General features: G+C 43.6%; 1 protein-coding gene across 1 annotated transcript in view; it reads right to left on the minus strand.

Moving 5' to 3' along the window:
- Positions 1-8,666: 8,666 nt before the first annotated feature.
- EMCN (endomucin) overlaps positions 8,667-17,504 on the minus strand; it is a 57,577-nt gene continuing 48,739 nt past the window's right edge. The window contains exons 11-12 of the mRNA XM_009558557.2: positions 11,603-11,665; positions 8,667-10,376 (exon numbers count right to left, since the gene is read on the minus strand). Of these exons, the coding sequence (XP_009556852.2) occupies positions 11,607-11,665 (59 nt within the window). The 3' untranslated portion in view covers positions 8,667-10,376; positions 11,603-11,606. The remainder of the gene's footprint in view (positions 10,377-11,602; positions 11,666-17,504) is intronic.

The raw sequence follows: 17,504 nt of genomic DNA on the forward strand, positions 1-17,504 counted from the left end.
AAAGGACAGTAGGTTAGAATAAACAACAGGAATGTATCCCAGTCTTTAGTGGCTTTGCTTAAGGGTCTTTGGTGGCTTTTCTTAAGATTCTCCCGTTTCTAACAATATCGTGCCTATTTGCAGAACCAAAGGCAATGCCCCTCTTGCACCCCAAGAGTGGCAAAACACCAGAAATACCAGGTGCTCAACCCACTTATTATGTGTAGTAAATGTGTCCTTGTATGGCAAACTCCTACCCTATGGAACCTGTGTTCTCCCCATGGTGCCACCTTGGCTTTGGGCTGGTTTTGGCAGGGAAGGCAATTCCAGATTTTCCAACTAAACCAACCCAGGATCATTTCATGTCCCAGTACCCTTTTTATTTGTGTGAAGTGATGGAGGACAATTTTCTTAGGAGTGTATCTGGTATTTTGCATTGCTTCAGAGTATTGCTCAGCATACATACATGATTAAGAAAATTGACCTGACCAAGAGCTCAGACCTGACATGCTGAAGGCTCATCTGTCTGGTGTTTGGGGCCACCACTATCTAATGCTAACGTGGATGTGTTTTTTCTATGCAAGTGCACAGATGCTATCAGAGATGGCTTCGTATTAGCTCCCTTGAAGAAGAGGGAAGATTTGTACCAGAAGGTTTCACTGTTTCTCTAGCACTTTGTTATGGAGTGCTGGAAGTTGCAAGTCAGCTTGACTAAAAATAGACCAGTTTTAATTAATACAAGAGATAAATGCAAATGGCACAGGGGCTTCATGAAGTTGGTCTCATCTCATATTGGATATTTCCCCAGCAAATGGGGCAATGATGCTCAGAGGTGGTGAGAGGCAGTTTGGGAGGGTGATGCAACAAGTTTGTTTGCCAAATGTTTCTAGTAAGACAGCTGGTGACAAATAGCACCATTTGAGCTGCAAACACTGCTTGGGGGTGAACAACTTGGAGGGGAAAAAAATGAAAATAGAGAGAGAACAGTTAACATTATCCTTGTATTATCCTTTGAAAAGATTACTAGCGGTTATAACTTCCCTTAATTTCGGTTTTGCCTGCAGGACTTCAGGTCTTAAATATGTTTTCCTGGGCATTAAACTTGCAGAGCAAGGCAGGAACAGGGCCTGCGTGAGCCTTGATGAGCTGCTGTCCCAGTCTCCACTGCAGATGCATGCTAAGCTTTGCAAAGTGATGCACTTTCACTCTCGTTTTTCCCTCTTGGTAACATAGGGATAATGTTACTCATTTTCAATTAGAAAACACAGACTCTAAGTATTAATGAGCTCCTTTTGAAAAGGATCTCTAAAAGCCTAGGAATTATTTAATTCATAATAGTTATGGTTTCTTCTTCTTCCCCGAACACCATCCTAAAATACCTGGAACATTCACTCCAGTAATTACGTTTATTAACTTTTCCTCATCTTGTTCTGTCAGATACACTTTTTATGCTCTACACTAATTCCTGCTGCTTCTAACACACATGGCCAAAATAACTACTTCTACGTGTCAGACCCAGCTGGCAAATAAAAAACCATATGTGCCCACTGACTGAGGCTCTGCTACAGTTAGTGCATTGCCTTTGCATTGCAGTGGAAGCCTAATGATCATGTTTCCAAAATTGGTGCAGTAAAACCAGCTGGTTAGGTGCTCTCATTTAATAATAATAATAATAATAATAACAATAATAATAATCAGCCTCCAAAAGCTGCAGTTTTTCAGACAAGTTTTTTACAAGTGCTAGAAAACAAAGATCCTTCTTTTCTCTTTCCAAATCACACCTGTGTTCTTGCAATGGTATCTGTCCTTCTGTCCCTCAGGAGGGCAGAATTTTATTCTATCAGAGGATGCATGGGTAAATAAATACACACCTGCTTGCCCCAAGGATGCAGAAACCCCACTGACTTTTTTGGTGTCAGGATTTCTCCTCTGTATGCTTTGGGTTTAATCTACGGTCTCTGTGGGGATGGGAAACTGAGCGTTTAGACAAAACTTCACTCTGCCTGACTCAGTCCTGCTGTGTCGAGATGGCCAGCAGTGAGAAAAGCTGTCCAGAGAAAGGCAGGACTGTGTTTCCAAGCCTACAAATTGCACAGGGTTGACTTCTGTGCAAATTCCTGCATGCTCCAAACAGGGTATGGCATGTACCTCACCAAGGGCAAAACCCCTGGGCAGCTTCTGCCATCGTTGATATGTAGGCATGAGAAAATTGGAACTTTGAAAGCCCAGACCAAAGAGACAGCATATTTGACTATTCATCTATTAAAAGCCATAGAATCATAGAATAGTTTGGGTTGGAAAGGACCTTAAAGATCATGCAGTTCCAACCCCCCTGCCGTGGTCAGGGACACCTCCCACCAGCCCAGGATGCCCAAGGCCCCATCCAGCCTGGCTTTGAACACCTCCAGGGCTGGGGCAGCCACAGCTTCCCTGGGCAACCTGTGCCAGTGCCTCACTACCCTCATCATGGAGAAATTCCTCCTTATATCTAGTCTGAATCTGCCCCTCTCCAGTTTATACCCATTGCCCTTAGTCCTATCACTACAAGCCTTTGTGAACAGTCCCTCCCCAGCGTTCTTGTAGCCCCTTCAGGAACCATCACTTACCTCTGCTCCCAAGACACTGCTTGAAGCAGCAGACCGAACCCCTCCCTGCATGGCTGGCTCCTGCTCCTGCTGCTCCTTCTAGATCGTTCCCCTTGGTGGAGAGAAACTCACCACCTTCACTGCATTGTGCTCCTGCACACGCTACTGCTTCAGGCCAGCAAAGTTGCAAAGAGCTGCTAAAATGCTTTTAAAAAGAAGTTGAAAAAAAAATGATGAGCTTTGAGAAACTATTTAAAAGAAGCAAACGTCATTCCAGATTGTATTTTATGGGTGGTGAAGCTGGGCACAGCAAGCAGAAAATTGGGCTCCGAATTTTAACCTTGAGTTTAAAATGGAGTCTTTAATGGTATTGTTTTAGGTACAGAGTTTGATGGTCACTGTGTGGAGAGAGATAGGCAGTGGCTGTCACAAATAGCTCTTCTCTGTATGCAGATGATAACATGGTTGTGTGAAGGCAGCTGATACAGCCTGGAGAGATGCGGGTGTCCTCCCTTGTAACACCACGATTTTTTGGAAGGGAGCAAAAGTAGACCACCCAAAAGAGCAACCAAAAGCAGCACCTCTCAAAAAGAGAAAAAACATGGCTACAGGATAATAACAGTTTTTTCCCTTATCTGCTGTAGTTACTTAGTGAGACACACTGTCACTGTTTGCCAGTGACCAGGGACTGAGATGTCCTTGAATACTGCCCAAACCCTCAGCAGACTCCTCCTTCCAGTGCTCAGCCTTCTTGCTTCTAAGCTAGCAGCCAAGCCTGGGCAACTGCAGGGAGGGGACTGAGTGCCTTCAGGTGTTTAGGGGGATGGAAGATGCCACAAAGTCTCCATCTTTTGCAAACAGCAGCACTTACTGTCCTAGAGGAGGGTGTAAAGGAGCCCCAGCAATAAGAAACCTACCCAGGAGGAAGGGTGGGCAGTGCATGGGGCCAGGTTCCCCGGTGATCACACAGGAGCAGCACCTGGAGGCCATAGTCGGGCCAATAGGGACACATGTGCCTCAGGACCAGCACCCCTGTGAGGTGTCTCTCTTTGCCCCTTGGCTAAGCACAGTATGGCACAAGAGCATAAAAGCTTGCCATGGCTTATAAAGCACCCAGCTTTGTCAGAACAGAAGCGTAGTCTGGTTCACATACAGGTCCCAATTAATTTCTTTCTCCCAGAAGTCCAAGTAAGGATCTCTTGCAGAGCATTAAGCAGGGGTTAAATCACTATAGTTCAATAGGATTAAGTCAATGCTGTCCACGTCTGCAGTGAATACTCATGAATTTGGGGATGCAAGGGAGGCACCTGGGAAGGACATGGGAAATAAGTCTAGGGCAGATAAGTTGCCCTGTTCAGCCATGCAGGGTTTGTAGCTGGGAGGTGCTTTCCCTCCTGGTGCCACCTCTATGCCCCTCTGCCCTGAGCAGGGCCTTTGGCCGAGCAGGGGAGAGCATTTAAGGATTTCTGTCTCTCACCTTTGGGATTTGACCTACAAGTCCAAGCAGCCCTGATGCTCAGCACTCTGTGCAGAGCAGCTGCAGGCACCTGCAGTCATTTCCCCTCTGCCCTTTTCTTTAGGTGCCCTTTTCTTTCTTCACTCTGGGAAGCCATTAGATCCCAGGTGAAAAGTCTCCCTCCAATTACTTTTTTGATAGCAGCAGCTCTTTTCTGACTTCCTGCTACTGTATTCTTTGGAAAATTATGCATGGGGTTCATGAAAACAGGATTAAAAGTATCTGAGTGTGATCAAAATGGCTGGTGTAGGGCACCTGTGGACGCATCCTGACCCACAGCAAATGGCACTTATCGTAACCTGAGGGCTGATGGTCAGACATGATTTTGTGTCTTCTGTGGGTTTTTCTTGGGGTGGATGTGAGCAGCAGAGTTTAGCTGTGCAGGTTTTGTTTGACATGCTCTTCCTCACCCTTTCTCCGTCACTTTGCCAGCTAAATTCAGACAAGGCGCTCGTATGCATAAAAGCTGTCAAAAGAATAACTTACAAGTACAGGAGCTAGGAAAGATTTGAAGTGTAAAGCTGGCAGCCTCAAAAGAGCTGCGGGGACTATCCAATCCATCTGGTGCTCCTGGGTGCACAGTAAATAGGCTTTTGACTAGTTCATAACCGTGGCACACACGAAAAGCTCAATTATTGCTTCTTAGAAAAACCAAATTATCTCCTAGAGTTGGAGACTGACAGCCACACAGTCTCTGCAGCGTTATGCATGGCTGAATTTTTGCCAGCTTATTCTCTGCTGTTCTGTAGTGCCTCTAATTGCATTGCATTTTAATTGTTTAGCATCGTCAGAACCTCAGCCCCGGGGGCAGCGGAGGTGGTGAGAGCTCAACACATCAAATTACTGCCCAAAGAGCAAGCAGACAAAAAGCAGAGTGGGGAGGGAAGGAGGGAGACAAATGAGCCGTGTTCATTAGAAGTACAGCAACCCTGGCCGGGGAAGTGTCCTACTGATGTAAGAAGAAAGCTGAAGGTTGTTAATAATAATAAAGAGCACAATAACACAGTTGCTTTTCTATCAGAAAGCACCACATCTGGATAAAATTAATGCACTGTGGAAAGCGGAGATTAAAATGATCAAAATGTCCCTTGCTTGAATTGCTCTGCCTCCCCTCCCAGTTTTCTGTAGTGGGTTTTTTTTTGTGGGGGTGAGTTTTGTAGCTGCACTGTTTAGTGCTGTTCGCTTGAGTGCTATGGTGTGGCCCCTAAAACAACAGAAACTGCTACAGAAATGCTGCCGTGTGTGGCAGTGAAGCGCACTTTTCCACAAGCAGACTTGCCTTTTACCCTTGGCCAGCCAGAGGACCTGAGTGGTGCTCCTTTCTGTTCCCCAAAAGGTGCTGCAGGTTCAAATCCCAAAGGCAGGTTTGAAAGGAAAGGGCTGTTTGCACTCTGTCCCGTGGCTGTGGGAACAACAACAGTGCTGGGGCAAAGGCACAAACCAAGGGAGTGGGACAGGAGCAACGCAGTTCCCCACACTTGCACAAGTTGGGTAGAAAGTGCATCGTTTTTTTCTCCTCTGGAAATTCTGTCCAAGGGGACCAAGAGGAGTGGATGAAGGGGCTGGATCACATGCTGTTGATGAAAGAAATGAATTTTTCTGCCTGTGAGAGTCCTAACGCGCATCAGAGCCCATGCTGGGGCTGTCCTGCTGAGGCATTGCAGTAGCTTTAACGTCAAAGAATGGACTAAACTCTGTGAGGCACCTGGGGCTGCTTAGTACTCTTAAGTCACAAGAGATTCTTCCAGGGAACAGGTACAGCACAATGTGGCAGCCACAACACAACAGCCACAGGATGAAGGCTTACTTGTAGCTGCTTGAAGAACAGCCTTAGAGCTGGCCTCCATGACATGAGGTCCCCTCAGCCCAGCAGGACCTGATGAGTGTTGCTTGCAGGCCACTAGCAGCCTGCACCTGGGTCTTTCTCCTGGCTACCTGCAAAGTCATGGGCAGAGAAGATTATAGAATCATAGAATGATTTGGGTTGGAAGGGACCTTTAAAGGTCATCTAGTCTATCCCTCAAGATGAAGTCAAACAGATAGACACATCAACAGGCATAGCGAGAACTTCCAGCAATGAAGATGCTGATGGTAGCAGAGAGGTTTCTGACCTTGGCCCAGGTGCAGTCCACTGGGGAAGTGCCTCTGCTGTGGATCCTCATGCAGATGTGCATGCAGGTGGACATGAGGGAGCTGAGAAGATGGTTCAGCTGTCTGTGCTGAATATTTGGAGGGTATTGGCATCTCATGTCAGGTGCATTCACTGGGGTTAATTAAAGCCTGCATTACACAGAGTGCCCTTGGCCATAAACTGAAAAGCTGCTTCAATTGGGAATCAATAGAGTAATCTTTAAGCTCATTTATTTTATTAGATACGGAGTCCTAATTTGAAGAAATTGAAGAGTCATCATTAATGGTACCAGAGAGGTCCAGAGATGTACGTTTAAAGCTTCCTGAGGAGAGCGCTTTACCCTTAGGCACAGTGTGCTGGAAGTGCCCGGCATGATGGGGTGCAGCAGTGGGGCTGGTGAATGCTCTGGTGGGCGAGCCTGGGGCAGTGCTCCAGCGCTGCAGAAATACAACAGCAACTCCATAGCCAGCACACTGTGCTGCTTGCTTGCCCAAAATCTGAAAAGCAGGCTGCAAACAGCAGTGCTACCACCATGAGGCACAGCAGAAAAGCCAAATCCCAGGGTCAGCAGAGGGCTGCTAGCAACCAAGGCATCCCCTCTTGCCTGCAGATCCTGCGGTGCTGGAGGCCTGAATGATTCCTGTGATCCAATAAGCAGAGTAACGAACAAAAGACTGACTGATTCATGAGCAGCTAACACAAGGCCCTTAGTCAAACATGCTAAAATAAGTATTTAAGTATCTAGAAGGCTAATAAGCTGCTTGAGGGATTTTAAAAAGCACCTAATGCCTACCTGTTCAGCTCCTCCTTTTTAGAAATAACTATTTTCATTTTTCCATGTTGTTTTCTCATTTCCGTACCTTTTCTCTGTAAATAATGATCAAAGCCTTTTTATTTCTGATATTTTTTTCCTCTTAGGTGAGTCAAATAAGTTGCTTGATACAGCATCTTAGTGTAGAAAGCCAACAGTCATACACTGTACCACACCTTTTGTTTGTTTTCTTTAGTGCCCACCTGTCCTGTTTGGGACTTGATCCAAAATCCCAATGTGCTGCAATCGATCACTTCCAAAATATTGCAAGCCTTTTAACTGAACAGAGTTAGGACTTTGGAAGGCGCTCAGGGAAACTTTTCTATCCTTGAAGGCAGTGATTTGCTTTCCCAAATTGAGCCTGAGGTGAACGGTGCTGAAAACACCTTTCTACTGGCAAACCTGAGCCCTGAGGCTTTATTAACAGTGACTTCACAGTGACCCAAACAAAGTTGCTGCCAGCTAGTTTTGTTCTTTAGTCTTGGATTATAACATGTGGATCAGAATCATATGCTTGACCTAAAAAGCTGTTTAACTAGTAGCTTATAAACTGAACTAATTTGAAAGTGGATCCAGTTCAATCACATTCATGTGACAAGCTTATGCCACACTGAAATGGATGTCATTCATTTCTGTAGCAAATTATGACACAGAAGCTGAAGAACACTCAATTTAGGTGGGATTGTCCACAGAATCTTTAGTCAAACTTTAGCGGAAAGTGTTCTAAAGATGTAGATCCACTTTCCTAGGCATCCTCATAGACACAAACCTCACATGTGGAGGACATTCACGTTTTTTTTCACTCTCAGTGCTAGTGACATGAGAAACTTCAGTGGATCTTTTAGACACCTATTACACTAGAGTTGTTGAGCCAGACAACTGGAATTGATTTTTCACTTGTTTTTCATCTACCTGTGCCATTGTGTGTAACTTCTCTTCTTTACTAACTGAGTTCCCTCTACAGTCAGTTCATCACCTCCAATTAAAGCCAATTCCAGCATCTCCAGCTTTGCAGAAGAAAGAGCCTCAAATATTCTTCCAAATCCTTTCCGTGTTTTACAGATATCCTTCAAGCAAATCTGTCTTCTATCCTTCATATAAATATCAGTTCCCTCCTGATCTTTCCGAAGGATGAAAATTCATAGTTTCCCTTCACCACAAGCTCTTGTCACCTCAGGGGTTGAGCATCACGGGTTCTTAATTTCTGCCTTCCATGAAACCCTCCTCTTTTTCTTTGCACACACTCATGCAAGCCAGTTACTTTGACGTATGTTTCCCAGCCTTCAAATGAGAGCTTGGTTGTCTGACATGCCCCTTGTCACAAAAAGCCCAAACATCCTCCCCTGTTTTGGTGGTTTTCACTTGTCCAGTACCAAGATTTGCAATGAGCCCTGCTTTCTCCCCATCGACTCTTGCAATGAGGAGGACTTTTTTGCACTCCACTTGCCACCCTTAGCACGCCTTTTGCAAGGTCTCATGCTCCCTCTGCCACCACCATGTCCAGAATATCTAATGTCTACTCTGGAGGCTCACTGTAAGAGTTCAGCTCGCTCTGTGCTACAGGAGTGCAGAGTAATGAACAATAGTTGTTGGGTAATGAATTGCATTTCTGCAAAGAGAAAAGTACAAGCCGCTTAATAAAGAGAATAACTTTTAATAGGCAGTTAAATTTTTTTTCTTGACACACTATGGTAGTTTCTGAAAAAAAATTGTGCAAACATATATATATTTCACAATCTTTCTGCTTTTTCTGCTGTCCTTTCAGTATGATGCAACATGCTACAAAACACTTTTTTTTTTTTTTAATCAACATGAAAATCCACAATGATTGCTTTTTTCATTGGAAACTTCTGCAAACAGGAATCTGAATGGTTGCAGATGTCAACTAGCACATGTTGGATGGCCTGACCTTTCTAAAGTAGGCATCCAAGACTCCTCTGCTCCTGAGCAAACCAAGAGGTCCAGGAATACCTGAATGAACTAGATAAGTTCAGCTACAGCATAGGGAACGCTTGTCGGTTCCCTATCTTTTGCAGAGCTTCATCGAAAGTTTCTCTTGGTGCTACTAAGACAGAGGATTGTTATATGCATGAAAGTGGAAATCAGAGCAATGGTCAAGCACAGGGAAATGAACACTTGTCAGACTTGTGTATAAACATGAATAAACAAATTGCTCAATCTCTTACCATACTGCTAGGTAAGTTTTACTCTTTTGGAGGTGAAATTAGACAGAGAAGTTCCTCAAAAGCATTGTATCAATAGGTATCAAAACTTAGATCATCATCCTGGCTCTTGGTCCTGCACTTATACCACCAGTTATCTTCTTTCCATTCGCCAATAAAACAATGGAGGTTCTTGGCATGCTACCACAGCCAGTGCATTGAGACAGAGCAGATGCTCACAGTAATATAATTTTCAAACCTTTATAGTTCTAGAAAAGTAGGATACATGCAGGTAGAAGCACTACTTGATATTTTTGAATTGCCAGCTCAGTACAAATTAAGAGAGTCTGTAATTAGCACTTGAAACACTCTTTAAACTTCCAGAGTTATTCAATAACCCACTGGAATCCCATGCATTACTCAGAACAGAGGGAAGAAGGTTCATCTGTAAAATTGCTTATCTCGCTGATCCCTACTGTGTGCCCCAGGCTGTATAGGAGATGTATTTATAGCACATGTAATGCAATTAGCAAGGAACAGGTGAAAATAAACTATGTTGCCTACTACATTACAAGGATCAATTCCAGTAATTTACAGAACTTCAAAGAGCCTCAGTGCAAGGTATACTCCTGCCTTCACAGAAAAAACCCCACAATGCAGCGTTTCACCCATGCATCCCATCCTGTAAACATTTATGATAAGTGAAGTATGTGCTACAGTGAAGAGTCTCTTGGAAATCACTGAATTAATTTTCATAGTGGCAATTTGCCCAGTACTGTTTCAAGGGTCAGACCCTGTTTGTATTTTGCTACATAGAATTAAAAGGACCCTATCTACCATAAGTTCAACTAAGTATGCTATCATATTCCTCCTGTATGTGCAGAAAGTATTTTTAGTAAGTACTATGCAAACATCACCTGATTTTACATTATCTTCCACCATCTTGAAAGTTTTCCTGCTTTTACTATATGTGAAAATAATAAATACATACGATATACGAGTTATTAAGCCATCACAAAATTATGTGCCATTCCAGAAGGGACAGGATACACTTGAGATTTAGAAGTCAAAAGCTGGTCATTAATGCAAGTGTCCTGCCTGGTAAAAAGCTTCAGCTGCTCCACATTTCCTTTGAAACTGCAACTTTGACGGGACATTCCCATGTATTGTGATAAAACAGGATGCTTCACATCTGAAACGACAACAGTATCTCAAGATTATTATTGCAGGTAAGGTTGTTCAGGAATATAAGAGTGAGGGGAAATGGATGACAGAGTAAATCCAACATGGGACAGACAACAAGGAGTGAGTCCATTGTAGAGGACATTGTCCTGCATCTGCACAAACAGAACCACCTCTGGGTTTTCAGCAATGTAAGCAAAATTGCATTCTGCTGCTCTAATTCAAGCGACCGAGAAGGTTATTTTGTCCTTGCTGTTGGCATCAGGAAAGCTCAGTTTCTACATCCTGGGGGAAATGAAAATAAGCTTTGTAAAAGGGTCTTTCCACAATTCTGGTCAACCAGACCCCTCTCAGTGGAAGCGGGTGGGAACCATTCTAGAGGGGCTTCATCCTACAGTGGTGGTGGAAGGCTGGGCTTCGTCTGGGCACACCATAGCTGCTTCTGCCCAGTCCATCCCACATATGCTGTGACATCCAGTTTCTCAGGCCATCCTTCTCCTCTACCTTCCTGCACTATTGTGGTCACACAGGGAACTTCCTGTAGTTGCTTCCTTTTCCCACTATCAGGAAAGGATCCCATTTCCCCACAAGCAACGGAAGCAACTCCATGGGAAGATTGTGATGCCTGAGAAGGCTTCATAAATGAAGGGTAATGCAGCACCCACATCACAAACAGTGAGTTTCGGAGGTGCTCTGACAGTCTCTGCCCTTGCACACATAAAAATACCGTCCAACACTTGCCAGTTTTGCACGTTAACCACTAAGGATTTCAAGCCGTTACAAATGACCTCAATGAAAGCTCTTGCTTTTGCGTGATGTAGAATGGAGACAGATTTTTCATGAAAGCCTTGTGGGTACCAAATTCCATTTTTATCAGTAATTGCCTTTTAAAATCTCTTGCTTCTCACAGAAACAAAAAGAAAATTCACCTAGGGTTTTACAGTCAGCAAATGCTGAACAGTTAAACCCAAATACTATGCCTGCAACATTCTACCTCTGGTAGGTGACGGCTTCTTCAGTTCCTCAATTTGCCTGGGACTTTGCTTGGGATGGTGTGCTCCAGCAGAGCTTTGTTTAAGCTCCTTGAGGCTGCTGCCAACCAAAATCATTGCTCTTTTTGTTCTGCATTTTTAACCTTTTTGTTTAGTTACATGTCACAATACTGGGACTAACAAGTATTACCAAAACTAACAAACACTGATGTTATAGGACGTAAGACAAAAGCAATAAACTTACATAATTATTGCTGAGGTGTAAAGAGCTGCCGAGTTTTATTCTTTCCCTGAGATGAGTGCTCTCCTAAGAAACAGAAAATATAATTGCATCAGTTAAACATGCAAAGACAAAAGGACAAATGGGTCTAGAGGGAACACATCATTGACTACCATACAAACTAGCCAGTCTCCTTGTCAGACTTACTTAACCAGTAAAAACTGCCCACAAAATAGATTTTTACTACTCTCTCTGTGTTTTATAGCTTATTTCCCCTATGATTTCCTCTCATATGGTGGCTTACTACCACAAAGTATTTCCAAGGGAGTTCTCAAGGGGCTAGAAAAGGCATAAGACTTTAATTAATTTTAAACTATGATTAGAACATTATTAAAAAAAAAGATACAACCATAACATTAATTTTTGCTGATATCACTGACAGGAGCTCAGTTCCTCCAAAGTAAGAAAATGAACATTTAACCACTTCAGTTAGGGATTATAGACAGTTCCCACTCGTCCTTCCCTGGAGAAGCAGAGCTGTTGCCAGCAATTATAGGCAGACAAATAAGCCTCCAGATCATAGTATCATAGAATAGTGTGGTTGGAAAAGACCTGATCACTGAGTCTGACTCTACCTGTCCACTAGTAAATGATATCCCTGAGCAACTCATCTACCCATCTTTTAAATACTAGGGATGATTACTCAACCACCTCACTAGGCAACCTGCTCCAGTGCCCGAAAACCTTTTCACTGAAGAAATTTTTCCTGATATCTAATCTGAACTGCCCCTAGTGCAACTTGAGGCCATTTCCTCTTGTTCTTCCTCATTACTTGGGAGAAGAGACCAACACTCACCTCACTACAACCTCCTTTCAGGTAGTTGTAGACAGTGATAAGGTCTCTCCTCAGCCTCCTTTTCTCCAGGCTAAACAATCCCAGCTCACTCAGCCACTGCTCATAAGACTCAGACTCCAGCCCCTCCACTGGCTTCACTGCCCTTCTCTGGATGTGCTCCAGGACCTCAATGCCTTTCTTGTAGTGAGGGGCCCAAAACTGAACACAGTATTCAAGTTGAGGCCTCATCAATGTCGAGTACAGGGGCACAATCATTTCCCTGGTCCTGCTGGCCACACTGACTCTGATACAGGGCAAGATGCCATTGTCCTTCTTGGCCACCTGGGTGGGAAGGTCTAAATGCCTCCAGAAAATTGCCTTCTGTCTCTCTGCTCATTTGCAGGAGATAATTCAATTCCTGACACAAACATGAGACGCAGGGAAGTGAAGAGATGTACTACATCCTAGCAGAAGTGAATATGTATTAAAAAGCTTGCATATGATCTCAGGGACTTCGACCACCCTGATGTATGCTGGAAAAGTAGCACAGCAAGCTGTAAGCAATCCAGGAAACTCCTAGAATGCATTGAAGACAATTTCTTAATCCATTTAATAGACAACCCCACCCAAGGAGATGCAATACTGGACCTGGTGATCACTAATATAAATGAACTCGTCAGTGACATTAGGATCGGTGGCAGCCTGGGCTGCAGTGATCACGCACTGGTGGAGTTCAAGGTCCTGAGGGATATGGGACACGTGAGGAGTATAGTCAGGACACTAAATTTCAGGAAAGCAGACTTCCAGCTCTTCAAGGAGTTACTCGGTAGGACCCCCTGGGACATGGTCCTTGGGGACAAGGGAGCAGAAGAGATAGCAAATATTTAAGGGTGCTTTCCATAAAGCACAAGAGTGCTCGGTCCTCAGATGTAGGAAGTCAGGCAGGGAAGGGAAGAGACCAGCGTGGCTGAGTCAAGATGTGCTGGTCAGACTGAAGAGCAAGAGGGAACTGCACAAGCAGTGCAAGCAGGGACAGGGAACGTGGGAAGAGTACAGGGACACTGCCTGGTTGTGTAGGGATGAGATCAGGAAGGGCAAGGCACAGCTGGAGCTGAACTTGGCAAGGGTAGTGAAGACCAACAAGAAGGGCTTCTACAGGTATGTCAATCAGAAAAGCAAGGTTAAAGAGAACGTACCCCCACTGATATGTGAAAATGGTTACAGATGGGATGTCATCCAGAGTGATCTGGTCAGGCTGGAGAAGTGGGCCTGTGTGATCCTCGTGAGGTTCAACAAGGCCAAGTGCAAGGTCCTACACCTGGGTTGGGGCAACCACCAATTTCAGTACAGGATGGGGGATGACATGATTGAGAGCAGCCCTGCAGAGAAGGACTTGGGGGTGCTGGTCAATGAGAAGCTCGACATGAGCGTGCAACGCGTGCTCACAGCCCAGAAGGCCAACCGTATGCTGCGCTGCACCAAAAGAAGCGTGGCCAGCAGAGTGAGGGAGGTGATTCTGTCCCTCTGTTCCTCCCTTGTGAGACCTTTGTGTCCAGTTCTGGAATCCTCAACGTAAGAAGGATAAGGAACTGTTGGAACGGGTCCAGAGGGGGTCTGCAAAGATGACCAAAGTGCTGGAGCACCTCACATATGAGGATGGGCTGAGACAATTGCAGTTGTTCAGCCAGGAGAAGAGAAGGCTCAGAGGAGACCTGTAAGGTCCTTCCAGTTCCTGAAGGGGGCCTACAAGAAAGCTGGGTAGTGACTGTTCACAAATTTTTGTAATAAGATGAGGGGGACTGGCTTTAAATTGGAGAGGGACAGAATTAGAATAGATGTAAGGAGGAATTTCTTCAGCATGAGAGTGGTGAGGCACTGGCACAGGTTGCCCAGAGAAGTTGTGGCTGCCCCATCCCTTGAGGTGTTCAAGGCCAGGTTGGATGGGGCCTTGGGCAGCCTGATCCAGTGGGAAGTGTCCCTGCCCATGGCAGAAGGGTTGGAACTGCATGATCTTTAAGGTCTCTTCCAACCTAAACTATTCTGTAATTCTATAATTCTATGATCTACAGCCTGGCATTGAAAATTGTAACACAAATTAGGATTATAACAAATTCACTGATTAGACATTTAAATAATTAGCAGTCAAATTAAATAGTTGCACTCCTGAAGAAAATAGAAAGGACTCATCAATTGTTTTCAGACAGCTTTTCTTGGCAGAAGAAAGGGTCTTAAATTTAGTGCAGCCTTTTGGAGATCCTGGTATGTAATGGGGTTCAATGACAAACACTGGAAATTGTTCAACAATAGTGTGCTGGAATGCTGTTAGCTTCGTAAGTATTCAATTTTGCATAAAATGTTTAAAAACATTATTAAGTGTTGATAAATTAGAGCTTCAGAAGTTCTAATGATGTTAAATTTCAGCTAAAAAGACCTCCAGCAATTATTTCAATAATTCATGATATAATTTTTTAGAGAAATGGAAAGCACACAATTCTGGTAGATAAAAAAGAAACATTTCAATGATATTTATGCATTTTTAGTAGGTGAGAAGATTTTGTTAGATAAAAATCTTCTTTTGAAAAGCTAAAATAAAGTGAACCAGTTCAAACATTGTATAGTTCTGTTCTAACAAAGCAATGAGATTTTCAAGAACTCTCATTTCTTTTTATATTTACTTTTATGTATTTATTCCTTTATTATTCCTTCCTTGCTTAATACAGAGAAACAGAAGATTTAATAGGGTGTGAAAGGGAGGAATTGGCGAGATTGTTTGAAAGAAAAGAAGGTGTAGGAGAAATTAATAGCAAAATATATTACCACGGAGGAGATAATATTCAGTAGTTGTAATAAATATCAATACTTTGTTATCAGTTCCATTCTCAGCTTGCTGCTCTGCCTACACTAGAAATTAGGCAGACTTACATGGAAGACTAATAATTTGCACCACAGGAAAATAACACATCTAATGACAAGCTCCAGAGCCAGTGTAGCTCCTTGGATAACATCTCATTGATGGCAGCAGGTTTTAGACCAGAATATGAAATGGGTGAGGCAGTGCCGCTGCAGGAAGGAGGCTGCTTGAGTGGAACCTGCCAGCAGAAGCGGTCAGGACTGAAATAGTGAATTTGCCTTATTGCAGACCCTGAGAACACAGCATGCAGACACTCACATGCCCTGTGCAGATTTCCTGGTGCTATGCACATAATCCCTGGAAACAGTTAACTTCTACAAACTATTGCTGGGGTCAATGTCCCCCTATATTATCAGTGATTGTTTGATGAGAGATCGATGCAGGCAGAGATGCTCTGCATTGCTTGGGCACTGTGCTCCCAGGAGGGCAGGAGCATGCAAGAATTCTGAAACAAAACCAAGATGTCTCTACTCCATTGCTGCAAACACATCCGAAGATATTTGCATTACAGGGACTATAATTGTTAGTGTCAACTAATAGTTCAGTGATGAAGAGAGAATGTTTATGCGCTCAGGAAGAAATGGTCACACAGATGCTCTCTGTTCAAGAGTAACAAGGATAACATCTGGTTTTAGATATATGGCTGCAGTATGCCTTAAGACTGCACAAAGAGGTATCTAGAATGATTTTGGGGTCTAATGGCTTAAGAGTTTGATGTTGTACTAAATATCCACCTGCAACACAAAGAGCAGGTTAGTTGCAAGTGAGAAGACATTTTTATTGATCTCAAAATAGCCTTAACTGACAGAAAAATATTCCAAGACTGAAAAACCCCAAACTTGCCCCCAAATCCCACTAAAACCAATGCACTAGACCTTGCTTACCATAAGAAAAATGAAAAACAAAGGCTTGTGTTTAGTATTTTGTTAGAACAGATAATTATAACCAACTGAAGAAATTATTTCACACCGAGCTGTTTAGACAATGAAGAAAATATGCTCTGTAGTGGCAGTGCTAAACTAGTCTAGATATATGACCTGCATGCTTTGAAGGCTGTCCTTGAGAGAGAAAGGGCGTAATTACACAAAATATACCTACAAGAGCAAAATTGCTGGACAACATTATCAGTGCAAAACTGGCTTTTGTTGATTCTAGATTATGCATCTAGTGGAGGATGATACACTTAACCTTTATTGCTGCACTCTAGGAGGTGTAAGATATCAAGACAGACTCGAACCATCACGTTCTCACAATACAGTTAAACAGCACCTTGTACAAAGGCATCAGTTGACCCAATTTGATAAGTGCTATGGCAATAATTCTCTGAGAATGGGTTGAAAATTTGTTGCACTTTCATCTACTTTGAAAAGTAAATGAATAAACTGCAAAAAGTGGGAGATGAGGGGAACTGGAAGAAAGTATTTGGTGCAGTTAAAAAGGCACTGTCAACTGCGCAGCTGCAGCTGCGTGACCCCCTTTACCTGCAGTCCTGCCTTGTGACACCTCTCCTGATGGAGGAGGAGCTGTGGGCTCATATAGATTGGCAGAGGGCAGTGAGAAGCCAACCTCATATATATCACGCACTTCTACAAAAACTGAAAGAAACGATGCACAGTTTGAGAAAGAGGCCTTAGGCAGACTATTTGGAAAATGAAACCAGATTGATACTGACGTGGAAGTCTTAGCTGACAAGCAAACCCTTCCACTAAACTTTTTATTCTCCCTCTTATCCACTATCCTTGCGCCGGTTTGTTGAGTTTTGTCTGAAACCGGATTGTAAACACAAAGACATAGGCACCATGAAGTCTCTAAATATTACTGTCATATAATGCAGACAGATTGGTAGTTAAACTGTCTAACTTATTACCACAGGAGACTGTGGATGCCACAGCAGATAAGACAAATCCATGGAAGTAAAAGCCACTGATACAGCAAAGATAAAACCCCTGATTCAGGATATCTCCAAGCCACAGACTGCGGGAAGGATATAGTGGAGGGTGGATTACTGTAGTCCTTCCCTATATGTTTTCCTTGCCTTCACACCTCATGCTAGCTGCAATCAGTAACGGGATTTGGGGCTACATAGATCCAGGTACAGCTGGCTCAGATCAGAGCTTCTTAGCTTCGATGTTAATAGAAGATACTCTAGCAACTACTGTAATACAAGACTGGTCTTTCTT

This window comes from Cuculus canorus, chromosome 4 (genome assembly GCF_017976375.1).
Source record: "Cuculus canorus isolate bCucCan1 chromosome 4, bCucCan1.pri, whole genome shotgun sequence".
Taxonomy (NCBI): domain Eukaryota; kingdom Metazoa; phylum Chordata; class Aves; order Cuculiformes; family Cuculidae; genus Cuculus; species Cuculus canorus.